General features: G+C 33.4%; 1 protein-coding gene across 1 annotated transcript in view; it reads right to left on the bottom strand.

The window, feature by feature from the left end:
- The window catches only part of LOC118197410 (coiled-coil domain-containing protein 43-like), a 76,174-nt gene that overhangs the window by 24,462 nt on the left and 30,088 nt on the right, over positions 1–21,624 (bottom strand). The window contains exon 3 of the mRNA XM_085809113.1: positions 17,054–17,198. Within this exon, the coding sequence (XP_085665239.1) occupies positions 17,054–17,198 (145 nt within the window). The remainder of the gene's footprint in view (positions 1–17,053; positions 17,199–21,624) is intronic.

Here is a 21,624-nt window from a genome sequence, read left to right as displayed (position 1 = left end):
CAAGGACTATTGGAAATTATTCTCAACATTACATTTTGACTTTGTTGTATTTTCAGCATATGAGTTTTGCACACATAGTCCCAGACTGGACAGGCGTAAGTGATAAAAAAATAAAAATCGTCAAAACGAATGTGGAAAAAATATGATAATGATCTGGGCGATGCAAAAAAAAATCGAAAAAGGAAATAAGAATTTCCGATTCTTTGTCTGGAACAAGATTTGAAATGACACAATTAGATGTTCAGATAAAGATAAATAGACAACTTTAACTTTCATGGAGGACTTTCAGAGGGAAAACAATTTATTTACAACTATGGTTAATTGATTAAGACAAAGGAGGGCTATCTGTGATTGGAGAGGGATGGCTTCATGGGGGACTTTTTAAAGGAAACTGGCTCGTATTCACGTTACACATAGGGAAAACTCAATTCCAGGTCAAACTACTAGTGTTCAGTGACATTACCACTCGGCTGCTAGTAGGCATTATTTACGACTAAGGACTGATGTGCTATGTTAAATTAGATACTGATTATCATTTATTTTTAAATTCATTAGTTAATACTTACGATTGGGGTTTTACTAAAAAAAAGCCAATACATGCATTATTCCTTGAAATCAGTTTTCACATCTCAGTAAAATTTTATGTTCAGTTTTTATGGTATCCTTCCTTCCCGTCCACTAAAATAATTTCACAGCCTAAGAACAAAACAGGACTATTTAAAATTTAATATCTATGCTTCGTTTGAAATAATCCTTTTTGGTTTGGTTTATTCGGCAAAGTGTCCGAGGGCTATCTGCCAAAGGAGGGATGCCTTCATGGAGGACTGTCTAAGGTTGTCTGTTCCATGACATCAGTCAAAAACATTAAGTCTTGTAACCACTCGTCATCGTCTAATTCTGAATAGATTATTTCCATTTCTTTTAGAAATGCAGTTATCTGATCAAACAAATCTACAAATCAATTTAATACGTCATAGCTAGATAACCAAGTAATAATGGAAAAGAAATTAATGACATTTGGAAGTTCTTCGTCCTTTAATTCTTCAAGGAAATTTTTTAATTGTCAATGATTTTTTGCATTGGTGTGAATATAATTTACAATGTGTAACACTGTTTTTGTGTAACACTGTTTTCATAACATCAGGATAGTTTAAATATTTTGTAACAAGATGTTCTCGGTGAATTATGCAGTGAATTGGTATGAATTGTGAAATTTGAGAATCATCTCTTAAAAGCCCAATAAAACAGATTTTTTTTTTTTTTACCCAGAATTGCCGGAGCTCCATCAGTTGCGATGCTTACAAGTTTATTAAGAGGCACATCATAAGATTCATTATGGAATCTAATGCATTTTTAATATTGACACCAAGGGTTGACTCTTGAAGAGGTACTAAATCTAATAATTCTCCTTTAATAACGAAGTCAGGTGAAACAAAACGTATGAAAACTGCCAATTGTGGAAGATCTGTGATATCTGTCGCTTCTCCAAGGGCTCAGCTGAAAGAAATACAGTTCTTCAAATAATTTTTTTAATTATATTCAAGAAATGTATTAATTGCAGTTATGCATCATTCGGTTTTCATGTCTCGAGACGGGAATTTGCGAAACAACTTTGTGGAATGCGGCATTATTTGGATCTAAAACTCTAAGTACATCTTCCAAGTTTTTTTAATAAACTCTCCCCTCTCCATACAGGCATTTTGCACAAGCAATATTCCAGGAAATAACAAAGCTGGCTTCAGGCACATTATTAGCTTGATTGCTAAAGGTCATCAAAATTGACTGTTGTGTATTTAAATTTCATTTTAAAAAAGCAAGTTTATCTGATCTTAATTTGGAATTAGGTGGATACTGATTAGAAAACTGAGGATGATTGGTTTCATAATGTCGACATAAATTTCTAGCTTTATAATTTTTGACCGCAGAACTATAAATAACACATAATACTTTTCCGTTATTGTCAATAAAAAAGAAATTCTCCTCCCACTCATTATTAAAACTTCTATTTCCTTGCACGTATTTTCTTTTTTATTTTCGTTTTCTGTCGTCATATTTTTAAAAGAACTGGAAATAAATACATAAATTTAGAAAATACAAGTTTTGTGCTATTAAAACAATAACAACATGTGTTACACACTATGAAACAAATTTAGTTAACTTACCAAAAATTCCAGATTACAAATTATATCTGTAGCAAGAGTGATACAAATTGTTTCCTCCACAGCACAATGTCAACTGTCCGTTGCAATGAAAGTTTACAAATTCAAAATCAATCTGAGTTTGTCGATTACGTGAATCATAGTTTGTCATTCGCCGAGGAGCAATTGGCCGGACAAGGCCTTGACTCCCTTATGTTTCTCATAATTCACGAGGCAGTTGAAGGGGAAGAAAATCTGATGAATGGAACTGTTACGCCATTGTTTATGTTTGTTCGTGCAGTTTTCGATGAACCATATCATTCTTAACTTGGACAGAAATGAAATTTGATGCAACATTGCACTTAGTCTTTCATATTTGTTGTCTGTAATTTAAAAGACATTTTGAAACACATACAGAACGATAATAATTTTTTTTAATATAATAACACAAAAATGAAAAGGGAACTCGGGTACATTTATCGAGAGCCACATGTGGCTCACAAGCCGCAGGTTGGCCACCCCTGGTATATACATTCTTTGGAAAAAAAAAATCGAAGCACCTAAAAGGACTTTTGCGATTGTGGCGAAATTTGGTATGCAAAAACACCTTAATCGAACATGCAAATGATCAAAGTTTCAAAGCGAACAGGGATTTTTTGGTTGCTGCCATTGTAATTTCCTAAAGAAACTATAGATGCCATAACGATGATATCAAAAACCTTACAAACAACTAAAGAACTTCGAATGTGGCCACATTGTAGGGTTGCCTGAAGCTGGGTGGTCATATTGAGCAGTAGGCCGCCATCTGCAGTGTACAGACACTGTTGTGCAAAGATGTTGGCAGCAATGGTCGCTACAAGGAAATTGCCAATGAAATGAAGACTCTGGCTCTGGAAGGCCAAGGAGCACAAATGCGATGCAAGATATGATGATTGATCGCCAGGCCCGAACCGCTCCAACGGTATTATTGTCAACCATTCAACGAACTACAGACACGTCTATACTTCCCATGGTACCGTCCACCATCTCACGGCACTTGTCTGAGGCGGGGTTCTGCTTACAGAGGCCTTTAAAACGTTTGCCTTTGACCCCACAACATCGGCGGAGTTGTCTGGAGTGGCGTCGCAGCTGATCATCATGGCTGCCATCAAACTGGCATCGTATAGTGTTTAGCGATGAATCCTGCTTCACTCTTGAAGCAGATGATCATCGTTTTCGTGTCTGGAGAGGGCAGGGCCAGCGGTCCCAATCAGCCTTTGTTTTACAAAGGCATACAGCTATAACCCGTGGTATGATTCAGTGGAGTGCTATTTCTTATGACAGAAGGTCATCTTAAGTCATCCTACGTGCATCTTTAACAGCTCAATGATATGTTGATACCATCCTGCGGCCGGTTGCATTAACCTTCATGGCACGTCATCCTGGGGCCATTTCCAACAAGATAATGCCACGCCACATACCCCTCACATATATCTCTCGACTGTCTCTGTGCGGTTGATACTCTTCCTTGGCCAGCAAGGTCACCAGACCTCTCACCAATCGAGCATGTCTGGAACATGGTAGGCCGCCTGATTCGGGCACCACAAAATTATCGCAGATCTGGAGCAACAACTGATGAATTCCTGGCAGAATGTATCGCAAGACGACATTAGGAACCTCTACCACTCCTTGCCTCGACGAATTCAAGCATGCATTGCCACCAGGGGCATTTAGACCAACTACTAAGTTGAACACTCAATGGGTGATTGCGAGTCGTGAACAGGTACTATGACCTTGATTTTTTAATCATTTTATTGTCTGTGTATGAACAATACACATATCGATTTCATCAAAAACAACCACTTCCTTCACAAAGCTTCGATTTTTTTTCCAAAAGAGTATTATGCACACACCATATTTACTCACGTAATAGTTGCAAACCCGTTTTGAAACAGAAAAAATTGTCAAAAGTGTAGAATATTGTGTAGTAGATTTCTCCCACATAATAGTCGCACCTAGACCTTTCACAATGAAAAACTAGCAAAAAAATTGCGACTATTATGCAGGCAAATAGGGTATTTTATCATAAAATTGAAGCATTCTGCAGATTTTCCTATGGAATTTTACTCACAGACATGCATTCTTACATGTCTGCGAGTAAAATTCCATTCTGCTGAATGTCTTTCTCCTATGATACTGAGAAATGTTTGGCCTCTATTTCTAAAAACAGATTGAGCATTTTCATATAGGGTGCACGTTGAAAAGAAGGGGTAATGTAAAATGAATAGAAGAAAGGACAGGATATGCGTTGAAAATTAGAGGAGGGATGATAAGAATGAAAAGCAATATGCTTCCAATAAATAAAGCAATATGCTTAAAGTCATTCCACATATTGTATATGGTACCTTTGATGAAAAAGACTTCTGGCGACTTCGAGTTCCGGCAAACGAGCTCACTGCGTAGGCATTTTCTTTGTTTTCCCCATGTGCAATGTCTATACGAGAGTTTCCCTCAGAAATTCCTCCACAAACACATCCCTACTCTTATGTAGATAACTTTAGAGTGCTTTGCCATAATCAAATTAAATAAAAAATATGTAAGCATCATGAGCATTAGTGTCTCTGTTTAATTCTTTCTATATATGTATATTCTTTCTATATATAGATAGAAAGAATTAAAGGCATACAGACTAACAAAACCATAAGAATCAACCCATCAAAATCCAATTTTTTTTCTCCCATTAATGCTGTTATAATTTTTCAACACTAAGATTTTTAACAGCAACTGTTTATTTGCTCTCAGCCTTCCCCCAAAAAAATAAGTAGTGAAATAGTAAAATGTACTCATATTTTCCTAGATTTTCTTTAAAAAAACAATGTCATTATGGGAAAATTAATAAACTCGCAGCCTTCCTTACTTATTGCTATTCACACAAAAGTGGAAAACTGCATGATAAAAATTTAAGACGTCTGTAATTATGATTAGCAAATAAACAAGTTTTTTACTTCATGTTCAGTTAATTAGTTCTATCATTATATCACGTAAATTGCGAGATATTATTTATATCCGTAGTTTCAACTCTGGATCAAAAATACCCAAAGTTGCAAATAAAAAAACAAATTTTAAGTTCCCAAGATAGTTTACTTTATTAAAAAAAAGCAAACTATCCTAGGAACTATTGAAAATATTGTTTCAGTGAGAACATATTCCTTTTATCCTAGGCAAGCAATCGTACATAAGAGGTAAATTAAATAACTAAAGTGAAGGTTATTAGAAACACAAAAATATTTTGATATTACAGCCATATGCACATAGAATGTCCATAAAAATTTAAATATATATATACAAACACACACACACATATATATATACAATAAAAATGCAGGTTTATGGACAGAGAAAAAAATTTATTATTTATTTTTTTTTTTTTTTTTTTTTTTTTTTTTTGAAAGTCTTGATTTTCAGTTTCCCACAAAATTTTCATTTGGTAACAAAATCCTAAACTAAAGCGAACAATTACTTATAAGTCGTATAACTTTCTAAGCGCTACTTCTTGAAAACTCCCGAAGGTCAAAGTTCTGACAGTGATTGATACTTTTACAGCTAACACTAATCAGTTCATCTGATGATTCTCTGCAGGTGTTTGGGGGTTTAAGAAAACTGTTTAATGCTTTAGGTGCATTCAGTGAAAGAAACGTTCCACACTTTTCAAAAGCTTTGTTGACAAAGCTGCTGATGCTTTTACAAAGCAATACCTTACCTTCCTCAAAATCTTCAGAGGGTTAAAATTATACAGATATACAGTAATTTACTTCTCACTTCCATGATATAACAATGAGCATAAAGCAAATGGGATACCAAAATGATGATGCTGTTATCATTCTAAAGGGTTTAGAGGAAAGTTTAAATAGCTGCCTTAACATATTAAAATACATCATGCAGATATTTTGATATAAAGTATGAATGCATATTCTTCAGTGGAATGACGAAATTAAGATACAACACTAGCTTTTTAGTTTATTTGTGGATAAGGACTTACTTGATTTGTAGTACATGAAACTAATAGATTTGCATCTCAACATCCTGCTAAGAAGCCTAAACTTTCAAAGAAGTGTAAGCCATGGTAGCCGACAAATGTTGACAAAATGATGTTATTTTTTGCACTTTTATTTTTGCAACGGATAGTATTAAAAAAAATTATCATTGGTATTGGTCAGAAAGGCAATCTATAAGAAAACCAATATTTTCAAATAATGTCATGTGGTCATTTTTACATCTTGAAGAGAAATCTTCATTTTGTTGATAACGAAAGTTATGACCCTCCAACACACCCTTGCCCTAAGTAGTGCAAAGTTTATGATGTCATTGAAAATATTAGGAATAAGTTTTGTGAAACAATCCTAAACAACAGATTAGTGTAGATGAATCCCTAATGCTTTATAACAGTCATTTCTTATGGAAACAGTATATTCCTCTAAAATGCTCTATGTTTGGAATAAAATTTTTCATGTTATGTAAACCTACTTCGGAAAAGGCATGCATTTCACACTTGAAAACTCAACATATCAACAAAAGAAAACAGACATACATGAAATTTTTTGTAGTACTAGAAAGGACTTGCACAATGCATTGAATATCAGCATGGAAAAGTTATGGTGCTAAAGTTGAATGATAAGAAAATAGTAAATATGCTCAGTTCTTGATGCACCATCTGTATCAGTTTATTCACAGACGGCAAAAGAAAAACGAATGCCAAAAGTAATTTATGATTATAACTTTGCAATGGGTGGTGTTGATTAGGAGATGTACTACTCTAGTACCCCAAAACAACTTCAGATACATTACAAGACAATATTTTTTCACATATTGGATCAAGTAACGTAGAATTCGTATATAATATACAGAAAAATAACAAACAGGAAAAAATCTTCTTCATCTCAAGTTAGCTGTAAGAGGAAATCTTTGACAAATACTCTTCTGCTATATGCTCATCTGTATGGTCTAGTGATGATAGTATGAACTTTATTTGCCTTGCAGGGAAGCATTTGCAAGCCACAACCAAATCCTATAGCAAAAAAAAAAAAAGGAAACTAGAAGGCAATGTGCTGTGTGTCGCTCAAAAAAAGACAACAATGGGGAAAAAAATATGTAATGAGACTCAAATTTGGTGAGAAGAATGTAAAGTTGGATTATGTTCAGAGCCATGTTTCAAAGTTTAGTACACTAAAAAAAAAATTATATAATAATAAGTAAGTACAAGCTGTACAAATTAGTTAGCATGTACATTTATCAAAATCAAAAATATCCTGTGTATTTTTATATTTTTATTCCGTACACACTAAAATCACGAGCCATATTGTATGTTTTTTAAAAATTAAAAACTATTAAAATTCCTGCATTATACTAATTTTGTTTATAAAGATGTGACTAGTAATATATGATGATAGAGACAAAAAAAAAAAAAAAAAAAAAAAAAAAAAAAACCACCCCATATTTCAGGACCAGGATGTATCAAAATCAAGCAGTATACGGACGATTAAGCCTTCAGTCAGCAAATAAAAATAATGAAGTTCTTTAACATTCTTTAGGTCATCAGCATATAAGCTTCAAGCACTTCTATAATTCATCAGGATAAGCAAATGGGAAAGACGAAGCAAGCTTTCCTAGACGTTTCCTAGAGTCCATACCTTCTTATAAGATAAACTATCACTTTTCAAAATTTAAAGGAAGCATTACAGTGTTCATGAGAAAATTTAAGATACAGACCCCTGTCACCCTAACCATTACCGAGCCCATCAAATGGATGCATATGTGCTAACCTGACCTTATTATGTTCATAGGATCCCAACAAAAAGGGTTTCCAAATACAGAAGCTTCAGTCTTATTACCAAGCCATCAACATGAATGCACGGTAACAGACTGGATTTTATAAGAAGCACAGACCAAAGTAGAACGCTCCTTTCCAAAAATGCAGTTTCCTTGAATGATAAATACAAAGGGAGTGTATGCTAAAAATATAAATCAACAACTTCAGCACACCCTTTACCTCAAAACACACTCTGTAATGAAGGTGAAAAAATAAAAGACTATATAAATATAATGAAAAAAAGGTAAATAGAAAGATACCTTGAGGAGTCTTAAGTCATCAAGGCAAGCAAGGATACCCTAGAACTACCATTACCTACACTAACAAAAAGTGAGCTTCTGAGGAGTGGCTTTGCAACAGAAACTTTCACATCAATTACACATAGGAAAACCAAGATAAAGTGCAATTTTTTAGTGTTTTTTCTTAACCCAGAATATTAGAAAAACAGTATTTTACTTACTAATCATTTTTTGAGCAAACCTCAGGAGTACAGTGAAAATTATAACACACATGATATCCCGGTTTATACTACATTTATCTTACAAAAGTATCCTATGTAATCCATGAAGGTATGAAAAATAAAATACTTTTTGGGGAGGGGTAATATTTGTGGGAATGAATTGAAAAATTTTTCTCAACATTTTTTACGATTACTGGAAATGCCATGGTGTTACCCGGATTACCCTGGTGCTTATTTGCTTTCGTACATAATTCCTTCTCTAATAAGTACAGTGCAGTCAGTATTTAGAATTTTATTATTATTTGGAAAGGTGTAGTTTTAAATACTATTACTATCTCACAGTGACATATATCCCTTGCTGTCAATCAGCAGCAAGATGTGAAACACTAGTAGTTCACCTCTAGGTTCTGCCAGTTTGCCTTAAAAAAAAAAACCTTCCCTATAGGCATCCTTCTACAAAAACAGATAAATCTAGAATGCTTTGCAATAATCAGAAAATCCCAAATACCTTTTGTTAGTGAATTAAATTTTCCCAAGGAAATCACAATGTACACTGACTACCAATAAGTATTTGGACACCTATGCAAATGACGATACCTGCGGTTCTAAGGTACATCACGGAATCCGCTGGTATATATCGTGTAGGAAACAGCATCAGCTTTAGTTGCATGCAAGATGCCTCGCAGTTCGAAGCTCTCTGATTTCGAGAAAGGTATAATTTTCGGGTATCACAAATGTGGCCGATCCTTAAGGGACATACAGGGTTCGTAGCCACATTTTAGTTAAAAAAAAAAGCTCCTATAAGCACTTTTCAAGCACATTTTAAGGAAAAAAAAAGCACCTGTCTAATTACATTATACACAACTGCATAACCTTAAAAGAAAAATTAGACTTGTAATTTAAAATATGAGCAATGCAATATTTATTAAGAGAATGCATTACCTCAAACATGGAAAACAATTAACTGTTTTGGTACTATTCGGTTTCGAGGGCCGTAAAAATTCGTCAAACTATTGTTGATGCCAATGCTGCCAAAAATAATTGCGGCAAGAGAGGAAGTATAATAATAAATAACTATCTAAGATTGATGTTTTAATTTAGATGAAAGATTAATTTTATATAATACTTTTTTATTATTATAATTTATATAAAAATTGTTGAACATAACTGAATGGATGCCTGCATCGCTATTTCTCTACCGACTCATTGTTAAAGCATAATTTCATCTCGTTGGTTGTTCAAACGTAATTTTCTATAATGAATGATGCCTTTTCTTTGAAAATATTCTCGGTACAGTGCAGAATAGCTCACTTATTTGTTCGCCGCTTTTTACAAGGGTAAAAACAATTGGATTTTTGTCAATTTTCTTTTACTTTTTAAGTGAAAATAGATCAATGTGTACATAGATAAAGTCAAGGGTGTGCGCGCTGTCATTTTTGTGCAATTTTAGGATATTTTTTTTTTTTAGTGAAAATAGGTCGATGTGCACATGGATACTGAGTATGTGCAGTTCTTAAAAACGTGTCAAGCAGTGGATGATTCTGCACTTTACCCCAAATTCTATTGCCGACTTTTCGTCATGGGCAATTCCCAAATTGTTAAATCTATAGGATATGTATATATTATATATATAAAAAAAAAGATTTAAAAATTAATATTAGTATTTCAATGGCGTCTTAAGAAATATAGAACTATATAAACTGACGCAATCTGAAATCAGCACGTACGCTAGATTTTGCGCCCTGTTAAATAGGTGCGTTTGCTAGATTTGATGCTTTTGCGCATACATTTTCGCTGCAATTTTTTTACGGCCCTCAAAACAGAATAGTATCACTTTTTTTTTTTTTTTTTTTTTTTTTTTTTTTAAATTTTAAATGACAGTTCAATTTACAGAATTAGTTTACAATGACAGGAAAAAAAAACTATGCAGAACAAACTATGTTACAAGATTTAATGATGAAATTTCAGTTCAAAATATAGAAAATAAATAATAATAAGCCATATTAATTGTATTCGTTTGGCACCTAATAATAAATACAATTTATTTTCCCACTCATATTAATATTTAAATAATTTAACTTAAATCAAAATTCTGAACATTTTCTAAATTTTCATTGCATAACAGTTTTCCCTTAACATACCGTAATTTCCAGAAGAAACGCCGCGGCGTTTACATATTTAAAACTTAAATTTTCAGCGGGTGCGGCGTTTCTACCCATGCGGCGTTTAGATGCACTAAAAATAAAATATTTCCTTTGATGGTCATTCTTCATAGTTTGAATAACTTTGTCACTGTACATAGTTTGGATGGCGTTGTCATTGTACATAGACCACTCAGTTGTTCAACACAAAAGACCACTCAGTTGCTTTTTGCGAACGTTATTTTGTTTACATTCTTTCCCTTGAATGGACCTACATGCCTTATTCACCCTAAATGGGATCTCAGAACAATAACATTCTTCCCCCTTTGAAATAAGCATTCTCATCATTTTGAATAGTCTCTCTGCTCTGCCATTCCATGAATCTTCCAGGAGCCATCCTCTCTCCACCCCTGGCTTTTCTGCAATTTTTTTCAAAGGCGGACATGACTCTACCTGCCTCGCAATAACGAACTCTGATGTATTTCCCCTTCAGCATGAATCGATTTTTCTTGGCATTCTGCCAGATACGGATCCCATCAGTTTGGGTACAAGTACTTGTTGGATAGTTTTTTACTTAACTTGTTGGACAGTTTTTAACTGTAAGTACAAGTACTTGTTGGATAGTTTTTAAGAGCGGAAATTTTTTTAAAATGGCACCTGAACGGCACAGAAGCTATACTCCTGGTTTAAAGCTTAATGTAATTCACGTGCTGAACAAATTGGAAATAGAGCAGCAGCTCGAGAGTGTGAAGTGGACGAGAAATGTATTCGACGTCGGAGAACTGAAAAAGAACTTAAAAATATGTCACAACAGAAACGAGCCAAAAGAAGTGGTATTGTAAGGTGGCCGAATCTAGAGGACGACCTTGCAAACTGGATAAAGGAGCAACGAAAAAAAGGAATGGCAACTTTGACTGTAAAAATTCGCTTACAAGCAAAATTTATAGCAAAGCAAATGAACATAAATGATTTCAAAAGAGGGCCTTGGCTGGTGTAGCAGATTTATGAAAAGAAAAAATATTTCTGGGCGTACTAGAACAACAGTCGAGCAACAATTACCAATGGACTGGCAGGATAAAAAGGCACCTTTTCTAAAATATGTGACAGATATTATTGACAAAAGGAAACTTCTTCGGTCACAGATAATATGGATGAAACGCCGTTAGTTTTCGACTCTCCTGCAAACAGAACTGTTGATGAAACTGGTGCAAAAACTGTATATGTGCTTACGACAGGGCATGAAAGAACATCATTTACATGCGTGTTAGCTTGTGCCACAAACGGTGACAAGCTAAAACCGATGATCATTTTTAAACGGAAAACTATTCCGAAGGGAGATTTTCCTAATGATGTAATTATGCAAACGAGAACGGCTGGATGTGCGAAACAATCACGCATGAGTAGCTACAAAAAGTTTGGCAGTATCGTAAGGGATCTTTTTTCCAACCAAAAGGGTTATGGATAATGGATTCCATGCGTGCACATTTACTTGAGTCAGTGAAAACCAGATGTTAAAAATTGTCTACAACCGTAGCAATAATTCCTGGTGGTTTGACAAAAATCTTACAACCATTAGATTTGTCAGGTAATAAATCTTTCAAAGCTGAAGTCCGAAAGCGGTGGGAGTGTTGGATGAGGGAAGGATTGCATACGTATACCAAAAGCGGCAAAATGCGTAGAGCATCTTATGAAGAAGTTGCAAAGTGGGTAAGAAGGGCGTGGAAATCGGTAAAAACATCGTCAATAATAGCAGGATTCAAAGAAGCTGAAATTATATCTTTAGATAGACTGTAAACCAAGAGGATGAATGTGATGATCTGGAAGACTTGGACTAAGATCAGGATTTACTAAATCTTTTTAATTCAGAAAGTGAAGAATCAGATTTTGATGTCTTCATATGATGTATAGTTTGCTGTAATTCCTTTTGTAAGTAAAATTTAAAATTTCCTTTTGTAATCCAAATTTAATAGTTCGTTGTTGCAACATTTTTTATAATATAGTCTGAGTATTACAAATATGGACTTCTTTAGTGGGTATATATAAATATATTCGTAAACGCAAATATATTTTCAACATTTCTTACCTTTATTTTTGAGTTATGATTTCATTTCATGCATTTTTCTTAACTTATATGTCATATATCAAGACATAGGTTGAGATTTTGCATCTATACGGCCCACGACGATGTCACGTGCAATTAAATCTATTGCGGCGTTTCTGTGTAATTTTAATTAATTTTTTTTCCCGCCATTTTTCTCGAGTGCACCGTTTATGCTGATGCGGCCTTTCTTTCGGAAATTACGGTATATTCCAAGCAAAGTAATTTAAGTAAAAAAGAGACACATTTCTGAAATCAGGAGACAGGAAATTGCTTCATGCAGTCATCCTTTAATAGTAAAAGCTTAACTAACCCGCATACTCGGAAATTGCCGAATATTCCGTATAGTCGAGCGTAACTGGAAAAAGAGGAGGGGGGGGAGATTGTAGCTGTTCTTTAGATTTTTCGGCTAAATAAATTATTTTGACATTTCGATATGTGCATCATATAAAAATAGACCAACGGAACTGAGAAATATTCTGCTTAGAAAGCACAGTAAAACTCTTTTAAGTGTTCATAAATAAATCTCAGGCTGAACATCAAAATTAATTATCTCTGCAAAATACCCCAAACATTATTGCGCAATACGTACGGCGTAATTCTTCCATATGTGATACTACGCAATCGGAATCGGAATGAACAGCTGCCAGTATTCGGAGAATAAAGAACTAAATAAAGAAAGAGAAAGAGACTTACTAATCTGGGGTGTTTTTGATTCTAATTTTGAACAGACTGTGTTAAATTTCCAGAATAGAGTCATTCTTCGCTTGGGTTGGGTAGACCGCAAAACTTTTAGTCCTATTCAATCCAGATTGGACACTGACAAAAAAAAAAAGTCCGCTGCATCAATATTAGAGGTTTTGCGGAGAAAGGGGAGAACCTCCCAACCTCCGTACTGTATAATTAATGTACCGGGGGAGGGGGGGGAATTGACTATTCGATTACTTTCCTTTTATTTAAGCCTTTCCGAATATTATTCCTTAGAAAGCTAATCTGTGTAAAAACACACCCATTTTTGGAAGTTTATCTATATTTCAGCAGTTACTGCAACTATATTATTATAAATATTCACGCATATGCTCATAATATAAGCATAACGATCATAATAAACACGAATATGTACTGACCACGCGGAACAAGAATGCAAATTGTTAAATTCGGTAAAAGTTTACAATTGGGTGTCCCTTGTTTATTGGCGATTATTTTTTTTACGCCAAGATCGGCACCAAGAAAGCACAATTTCAAGATGAACGCTACACGAAACCAAAATAAGAAGTCAAAGAATTGCACAAACTCTGTGTCCATGTACACATCGATCTTTTTTCACTTAAAAAAAATCCCAGAATTGCACAAACTAGGCATTGTGCACTGTTTTAAATCTGTCCATGTACACATCAATCTACTTTCATTTAAAAAAAAATCAGGAAGCTAAATATTAAAACTATCATGGGAACCAGAAATGAGGTTTCATCGGCAAAATTTTTTTTTAATTTGTCACTAATTGAAGGGGAACCCAATTCTATACTAGAGCCTTAAATTCTTGATAGAAATTCAAACGAGTGTAATATTTGGGTGGGAGGAAAAGAATACTGAATGTACCGGCACTGTCTACCGTTTTCGCAATTTTTTAACCAACAGCACGACGTGCACCTGTCTGTACTCTCGCGCGCTCCATAGGTTACGTTAATGCAGAGAAAGGGGGAAAAGCAATTTCCGGGAGTATGATTTACCATCTGACGTTGCATATAAGGAAGAAAAGTTGTTTATTTAGTTTCAGCTTTGGTACGGGGAAAATATGCGCGTTCATTAAAAAAAAAAAAAAAAAAGGAATAAAAAAAAGCACTAAAAACAAAAAAAATGAGGGCTTTGAAGAAAAAGTAAGCACATATAAGGGCCTTTATATTTTATTTTCAAATATAAGGACTTATAAGCACTTGTAAGGACCGCTACGAACCCTGGACATATCTAGCGATCTGAAGTACCCAAAATCGACAGTGGCCCATGTGATTAAGAAGTGGAAGTTGAGCGGTGATTGTCAGAATGTGCCCTGAGTCGGCAGACCAACGAAACTGGGAGATAGAGACCGACGAGTGCTGTCCAGAGAAATTCGGAAGAACCGCACCCAACTGATGGCCCTCATCCGCGAGGAGTTTCAACAGGCATCCGGGAGTATTGTTTCAATAAATACCATAAGTAAAGAAGCACATCTGCTTGGTTTTCATGGTCATGCTGCTGCCCATAAGCCCTTGATCACAAAGTCCAACCACGCTGCTCGGTTAATGTGGTGCAAACCACATCGAAATTGGACCGTAGATCAGTGGAAACAGGTTCTTTGGAGTGATGAATCAAGGTTCACCCTTTACCGTTCGGATGGCAGAGTCTGGGTCTGGAGTCTACCTGGAGAACATCTCTTGCCAGAATGCATTGTGCCAACAGTCAAGTTCAACAGCCAGAATGCATTGTGCAACAGTCAGTGCCAACATTATGTTTTATAAGGTGAGATATTCACTATGATCGTAAGGCACTGATGAGCTTAAAAAAGGCCCAGGAGACCATTTGAATGACTTTCCACAAAAACATCAGTTTCTTCACACACTCTGATTCACCAGTTGCTGATATCCTACATTTATATATAAAGTAAGGACACATGTTTAAAAAATAATAGTTCTCTTCTGGATAATTTGTCTTGTCTTGTTTAATTTACATTCAGTTAAATGTGTTGTACATAAAAAATACTGTCCGTTTTCAATAAATTTATTGTGTAGAGTATCGAATTGTTTAACATCAAGATCTTTAGCTGTAAAACATATTTCGGTTTAAACAGCAATCTCTTTAAAAGGGAAATCTTTAAGAGAATTTAATCCTAAAATTGTGGTTCTTAACCTCCATGCACCCTTTCACCACTGCCAGATCATTCCCTAAACCTTTCTACAACTAAAAAAATATATATGCATTCATTTTTATTTAGATTATTTTTAATATATTTTTATACATTAAACAATAAAAAGGTATGGAAAATATTGATAAATCGAAACTTGAATAAAAGTAGTTTCCATATTCCTAAACTAAAAACAGCTAATTAAAAGATTAACCTCATGCCCCCCTGAGAATATGAAATTCCCACTTGGCTGGGAGCATCTGTCCTAAACCTTACATGAAAACCGTTTTGAAAAAAATCATATTTTAGCCTTATTAACTTCCAGAAAATAAAATCATGTGAATGACGAAGAAAATATTGTGTCGCAACTTCTGGCATAAACTGTACAACATAATAAAATTTACTTGTTATTTTATATAATTTTTGTGATATTCTGACTTTCTTCTTAATTTTTTCTTCTAATGCAAAAATGATGTTTCAGCAAAAAGTACAACACTTAATTAGAATATTATATTTTGTTTTGATAAGACTTTTTTAGAATTTGATAGCTTACTATTTTGTATGGAACTCAGTCAAGAAGTAGATGATCATCGACAACTTTCTGTGTGAATGCGAGCAATGACAGACTTCTACTTTGGTGTCTGACTAACACTAGATTTAAGGGACTCGTCATTTTGATAGATTTTTAATTTCATAAGCAAAATTTTAAAAAACTATTATTTTTATAGTTTTCAAATTTATTATTGTAATGAGATGAATATATATACCCAAATCTATTTCTCCTTCACCCTTATAATGTCAGAGTTCTATATGATGTATACCTATCTCTACGGATACTTGTCAAAATGATAAGTAAGCTAAAAGTTAATTATAATAAACCTTTTTTATCTAATTATTTTTCTGGTGACAAACGTAAAAGTAGTTAGAACACAGAAACTAAATAATCACAATTCAATGGAAATATCTTTTAATAACTTCGAACCTGATATCAACGTGCCAAAGTTCGTCAGACGAAAGGATATGTCATGTACAATTATCTGTCAATTGTATATGCCTAAAGCATAAACATAAACAGTTGTGCAGTCTATTAGGTACAAGACTAAGGAGCACCTGCAAAAACATATGACTGACATGAAAGCAAGTATTTCAGATGAAAACGATTTTTTTAGTTAAATATATAATACCACAGTCTTTGTTTCAAATAACTGTCTAATTTTGAAATATATAAACATACAGCTTGTTTTCCTAATTTATACAACCATCTCTTAAAGCAGAAATGTCAAACTCTACTACAAAATTTGTAGGAAACTGAGAAAAGGTAAAAAGCTATACTTGAAAAAAAATTCTTAACCTAAATATATCAGTTAATATTTAAAAGTAAATTTATAAAACTATAACTACTGACATTAATTTGATAAATTAACTTTTAAATCAATGCATATTTCACAGAATAAAAATTAGTTTTCTTTTTAATTAAAAGAAAAATAACATACTCTTCTTCAGATGACACAAATGTGCAGCGTGACAAAATCGCTTCACGCAGTTTCTCCTCTTCTGATGAGCGATTTGATGATTTCAGGACAGGTTGTGCTTGCTTTTCCATAATCAGTGCTACTTTATGCACAATATCAACATTTTCTTTAAAAAAATCATACATTTCAATGCACATTATTTAAATAAGACACAATAAGCATAAATGTTTTATGTAATTTAAGGCAAGATTAAGTATACGAATGTGATCTTTCTTTTTTTTTTTTTTTTTTTTTTTTAATTATTATATATATATATATATATATTTCTCATGTTTAGCCCCAAAATGAATGTTTTCCTTTTAAGAATTCTGAGAAAGAGATCATAAAAATGAAAAAAATTCCAATGCCAGCTTCTGCTGTTGTAGATGTTATTGGCAGATTTAATAGAAGACCTCTGTTACACTTTAATATGTGCTAATACTGAGATTCATAAACAGCAGAGTAAGAAAAACAAAAAAAGACAAAGCCTATATTTTTAGACCTTCCATAGTATAATAACAAAAAATTTCAAGTTTAACTTCCTAAACAATAATAAATTTTTCTACAAATCTCATTAAATTAATAAAAGATCACAATTTACACGTAGAAACATTTATGGAATTCAAGTAATACTGATTAAGGTACCATTTCTCATCTGTCACAAGACCATCCCATCTGTTTTTCAATCATTACATAGCAGAAAACATTTTAGAATTCTAGCGGTGAGGATCACAAAAGAATGAAAAAATATAAATAAGAAATCATCTGAGAACATAATAGAAAGAAATAAATTATACACAAATATGAAATTTACATACTACCTACAAATCTAATATCTCTTTTCTAATTTTGACTAAATGTTTAAAATATTTTTACGTGCATACGTGTTTGTAATGTACTGAATGCGCATAGAACAGATGATAGCTGGATGAAATTACTTTTCAAAAACAATTTCCAAAACTTGTCATATAAAAACACTCTTCTAACTATGACAGAGCACAATCAGAAGTTACCACTTCAAACTACTAAGAACACAAGGCAATACAAAAAGACTCAATTGCATAAACTCGCACAACGATCTCCCAATACTCTGAATTAAACTGAAAACTCATACTCTCTCCAATCTTGAACAGTGTTCCCCACCCACCACGAAATTTCTGGTAGCTTCAGTTTCTCAAAACTAGTGGAAGGCATATCTGCAAAAAATTAATTTTTTATTCAAAATTTCTGAAGATACAAGTGAATATATACTGGTGCATTTTGAAATTTGTTATAAGCTTAAGAGTGCCAAATGCGTCTAGTGCACTTTTTTACAACCTTCAATGAATTGCAACAGTTAGTTTGAGTCCTAAATGTTGAGAATCGAGCATTTAATTGATTTTATGTGCAGTTTTAGTGGCATCATTGTTTTGTTGTATTGTGTTTTATGCATTAGGCACCACTGTTATTTCTCTCATTCTAAAGTTTTTATGTAAACAATAAGACGTACATAGAGTTTCTTTTTTGCTTATTAAAGTCCGAAATTCTTTTAGCCATCAATCTGTTTCGTTAATTTTATAACACTAAATTTCCAAATAAACTTTGACTCAGCATTATTCAAATGGAATTTTTTTATCATCATTTTTATTAATAATGCTTAATAAACATTTATTAATAATATATGAAAAGTTTTCTTTATATAGAATATTAACTGCCCAGACAGTATAGTGGTTAGAGGAGCCTGACTGTGATACCAAAGGGCCTGGGTTCGAATCCCGGAGAAGGCACGGATGTAAAATTGTCTGTCCCTTCATAGGAGGTAGCGGTGGCCGCCTATTAGGTGCCTCCATAATGAAATGGTCACCGGTCACTTCGGCGATTCCGGATTATTGATTTTTCCGGATTACAGATCATCATTTTAAATCTGGTAACATGGCATGCAGAAATTACAGAATTAAAAATATGAAACCGTAATTTATGAAATAAAGAACAATTATAATCTAAAGGGTATCAAAATTTACAAAAACAAAAAGCTTAATATTTATTTGTTTACTTTATTAAACATTTCTTTCAATGTAAGTTGTTTAAGTTGCTTCATTTCATGTGATAATACTTTCTCTTTAATTCTATTAAACAGACATAATTTCTTGTTTAGTTACAAAGTTCCGCTGTTCAAGTCCTATAATTGCTGTGTCGAGAATACCGACTAATTTGTCAATCGAAATGTTTTCGTTTTCAATAACCTCTCTGTCACTTTCTTCACTATCGGAAGCGAATTATAATGACGAGGAACTTGATTTAAATCATATCAAAGACGGAGTACATCGAGATGAAATACTACATTTAGAAAGGAATTATAAGTTAAATAAAATAAAAACATCTGCCCTGAAGAAAAGGATAGTGCTGACAGATCAACTTCCAATTCATTGCGCTCTGCGGCGTTGGCATCCCCTCACTGCCCCCCTCCCCCTCACTGCCGCAGAGCAGCGTGAAATTGATAAACAGATTTCGGATTTCAAAACATACTTTCGCTTTATACTCGTAGATCATTTACGTATAAGTAAATATATATCGGAAATTCTATTTAACATAATCGAAAGTTCAAGCTTACTTTTACAAAATTGCTCTAACAGTTTGCAAAAAATAATAAGCCGGATCCAATTCGAAGATTAAGGAACAACGCAATCTGCAACCTTAACTGAATTAGATAATTTTAGCTTAGCTTATATCGTCCGTTATACATTAAACGCGCATGCGTAAACGTATTATGCGCTTGCGCACATGCATATTCGCAGCTGTAAAGGTCTTACGCGCACGCGTAAACGCCTATGCGCATGCGCAGAAAGTTTGTAGCTTTGAGGTCCAGATTATGGGTGTCCGAATTAACGACTTTTGACTGTATATATATATATATATATATGTAATAATAAAATTCCTTAGTCAAGAATACACTTAAAATTCTAACTGTATGTTCTTTTCATTTTTAATGGTGACGTTCTCTTATTTGAAAGTACTTGGAATTAAATCCACAGCCCCGTAGTCAAGTTGTTTTTCCCGCCTTTTCTACACGTACAGTTATAGAATGTTCTGGAAATATTTAAAGCGAACTGGATTGGCTGACGAGGCTGACGTCATTTCTTGGAAGCTCCGCCTTTCCAGAGGCTATAAAAGGACTCGCAAAGGAATATCGGGGGCTTTTCTTTAATGTAACGATGCTGTAAACTTCATACAAAAAGTTATTAGTAATTCTTTTTATTTACTCTGGATATCTGATTTTGTAACTGCTATTTCTCCTGAATAATAATAAATGGATCCTTTTTTTTTAACTTATCGTCTGATAATTTAAGCTACGACTACATTTATGATTCTTCACCAATCTATTTATTCTGGAGAAAAGCTGGTACATCACATATATATAGAGATAGATATAGATATCTGCATTTAAAAATCGTACATAAAAAAATTAGGTTGGTTGCTGATGGGAAAAATCACACAAACCATGCAGCGAACTCATTTGCCTGGGTTGGCCTCTGGGACAAACTACTAGCATTCAGCAGTCTTTAACCGTTTGGTCACTGGTGGGCTTGCTTAAATTAGAAACCACACTACTGAATCCTAATTTTTCTACTTGATTTTCAAATATTTAGACTAATATATTCTCAAGCACAAAAAACAGAGTTTTGTTAGCTCTTAAGTTTTTAAACTACCAAGCCATAGTGCAAATGGACATTCAGTTATATCTGCTATTATTGTATACTTTGTTCTTGGAATCTAAGCTAAAGATGGAATGATCATCTCCTTCTGTTATTCACCCTGGAAAGATTAAACAGGTGTTTAAGTGACATTACGTTTATCTTACAAGCTGCAATTTTAAACATTTGGTTGAGTAGCTGACTTAAACAGCGTAAAATTCAGCAGATGATTTTTAATCTTAAGTTATTCAGTTGGAAACCTTTCTATTACATGATACAATATTAAGAGCTTGACCAGTTAAAAATATTATTAAGAATATTAAAAGTTAAGAGTTAACAATTAAGTTAATTTTAAGTTTAAAAATTAAATGGTTTTGATCATATCTCATCTTTTAGTGAAAATAAATGACATTAAATAACATGAAATATAAATTTTATATTAATCCTCTTACAAAGTATGTTTCAAATAGCTAGTTTTTTCCTCATATTCTAAAAGATAATTTTTAAAAAATACAAGTTTTAATATCTCATTTACTAGTCTTAAAGACTGTCAAAATTATATGATTTAGAATAATTGCTCCATATATTAATGTTGGATTCTGTTGACCAAAAAAGTTTGAGAGATGCTTTATTGCTCTATCATTTGGTAAGCACGTGTTAACCCAACTATTTATTCTCTGGGTTTAAGCTTTTGCATTTAAAGTTATGTTTAGAAAAAAAAAAAGTTGTCTTCCTGAGAGATTCAATTAAAATTTTTAATTAATTTTATAAAAACACACAAAATTTAAAGAAATATTACTGTAAAAAAAAAACTAATCAGCTCTAGTGTAGAATTGGGTGCCCCTTCGATTGGCAACAAATTTTGTTCAGTTCTTGCGATGA

The sequence above is a fragment of the Stegodyphus dumicola genome, chromosome X2 (assembly GCF_044657685.1).
Source record: "Stegodyphus dumicola isolate Sdum_Otavi_A_Nest chromosome X2, ASM4465768v1".
Lineage (NCBI taxonomy): Eukaryota > Metazoa > Arthropoda > Arachnida > Araneae > Eresidae > Stegodyphus > Stegodyphus dumicola.
The sequence above is the reverse complement of the archived record's forward strand: the minus strand, read 5'-3'. Positions and strand labels throughout refer to the sequence as shown.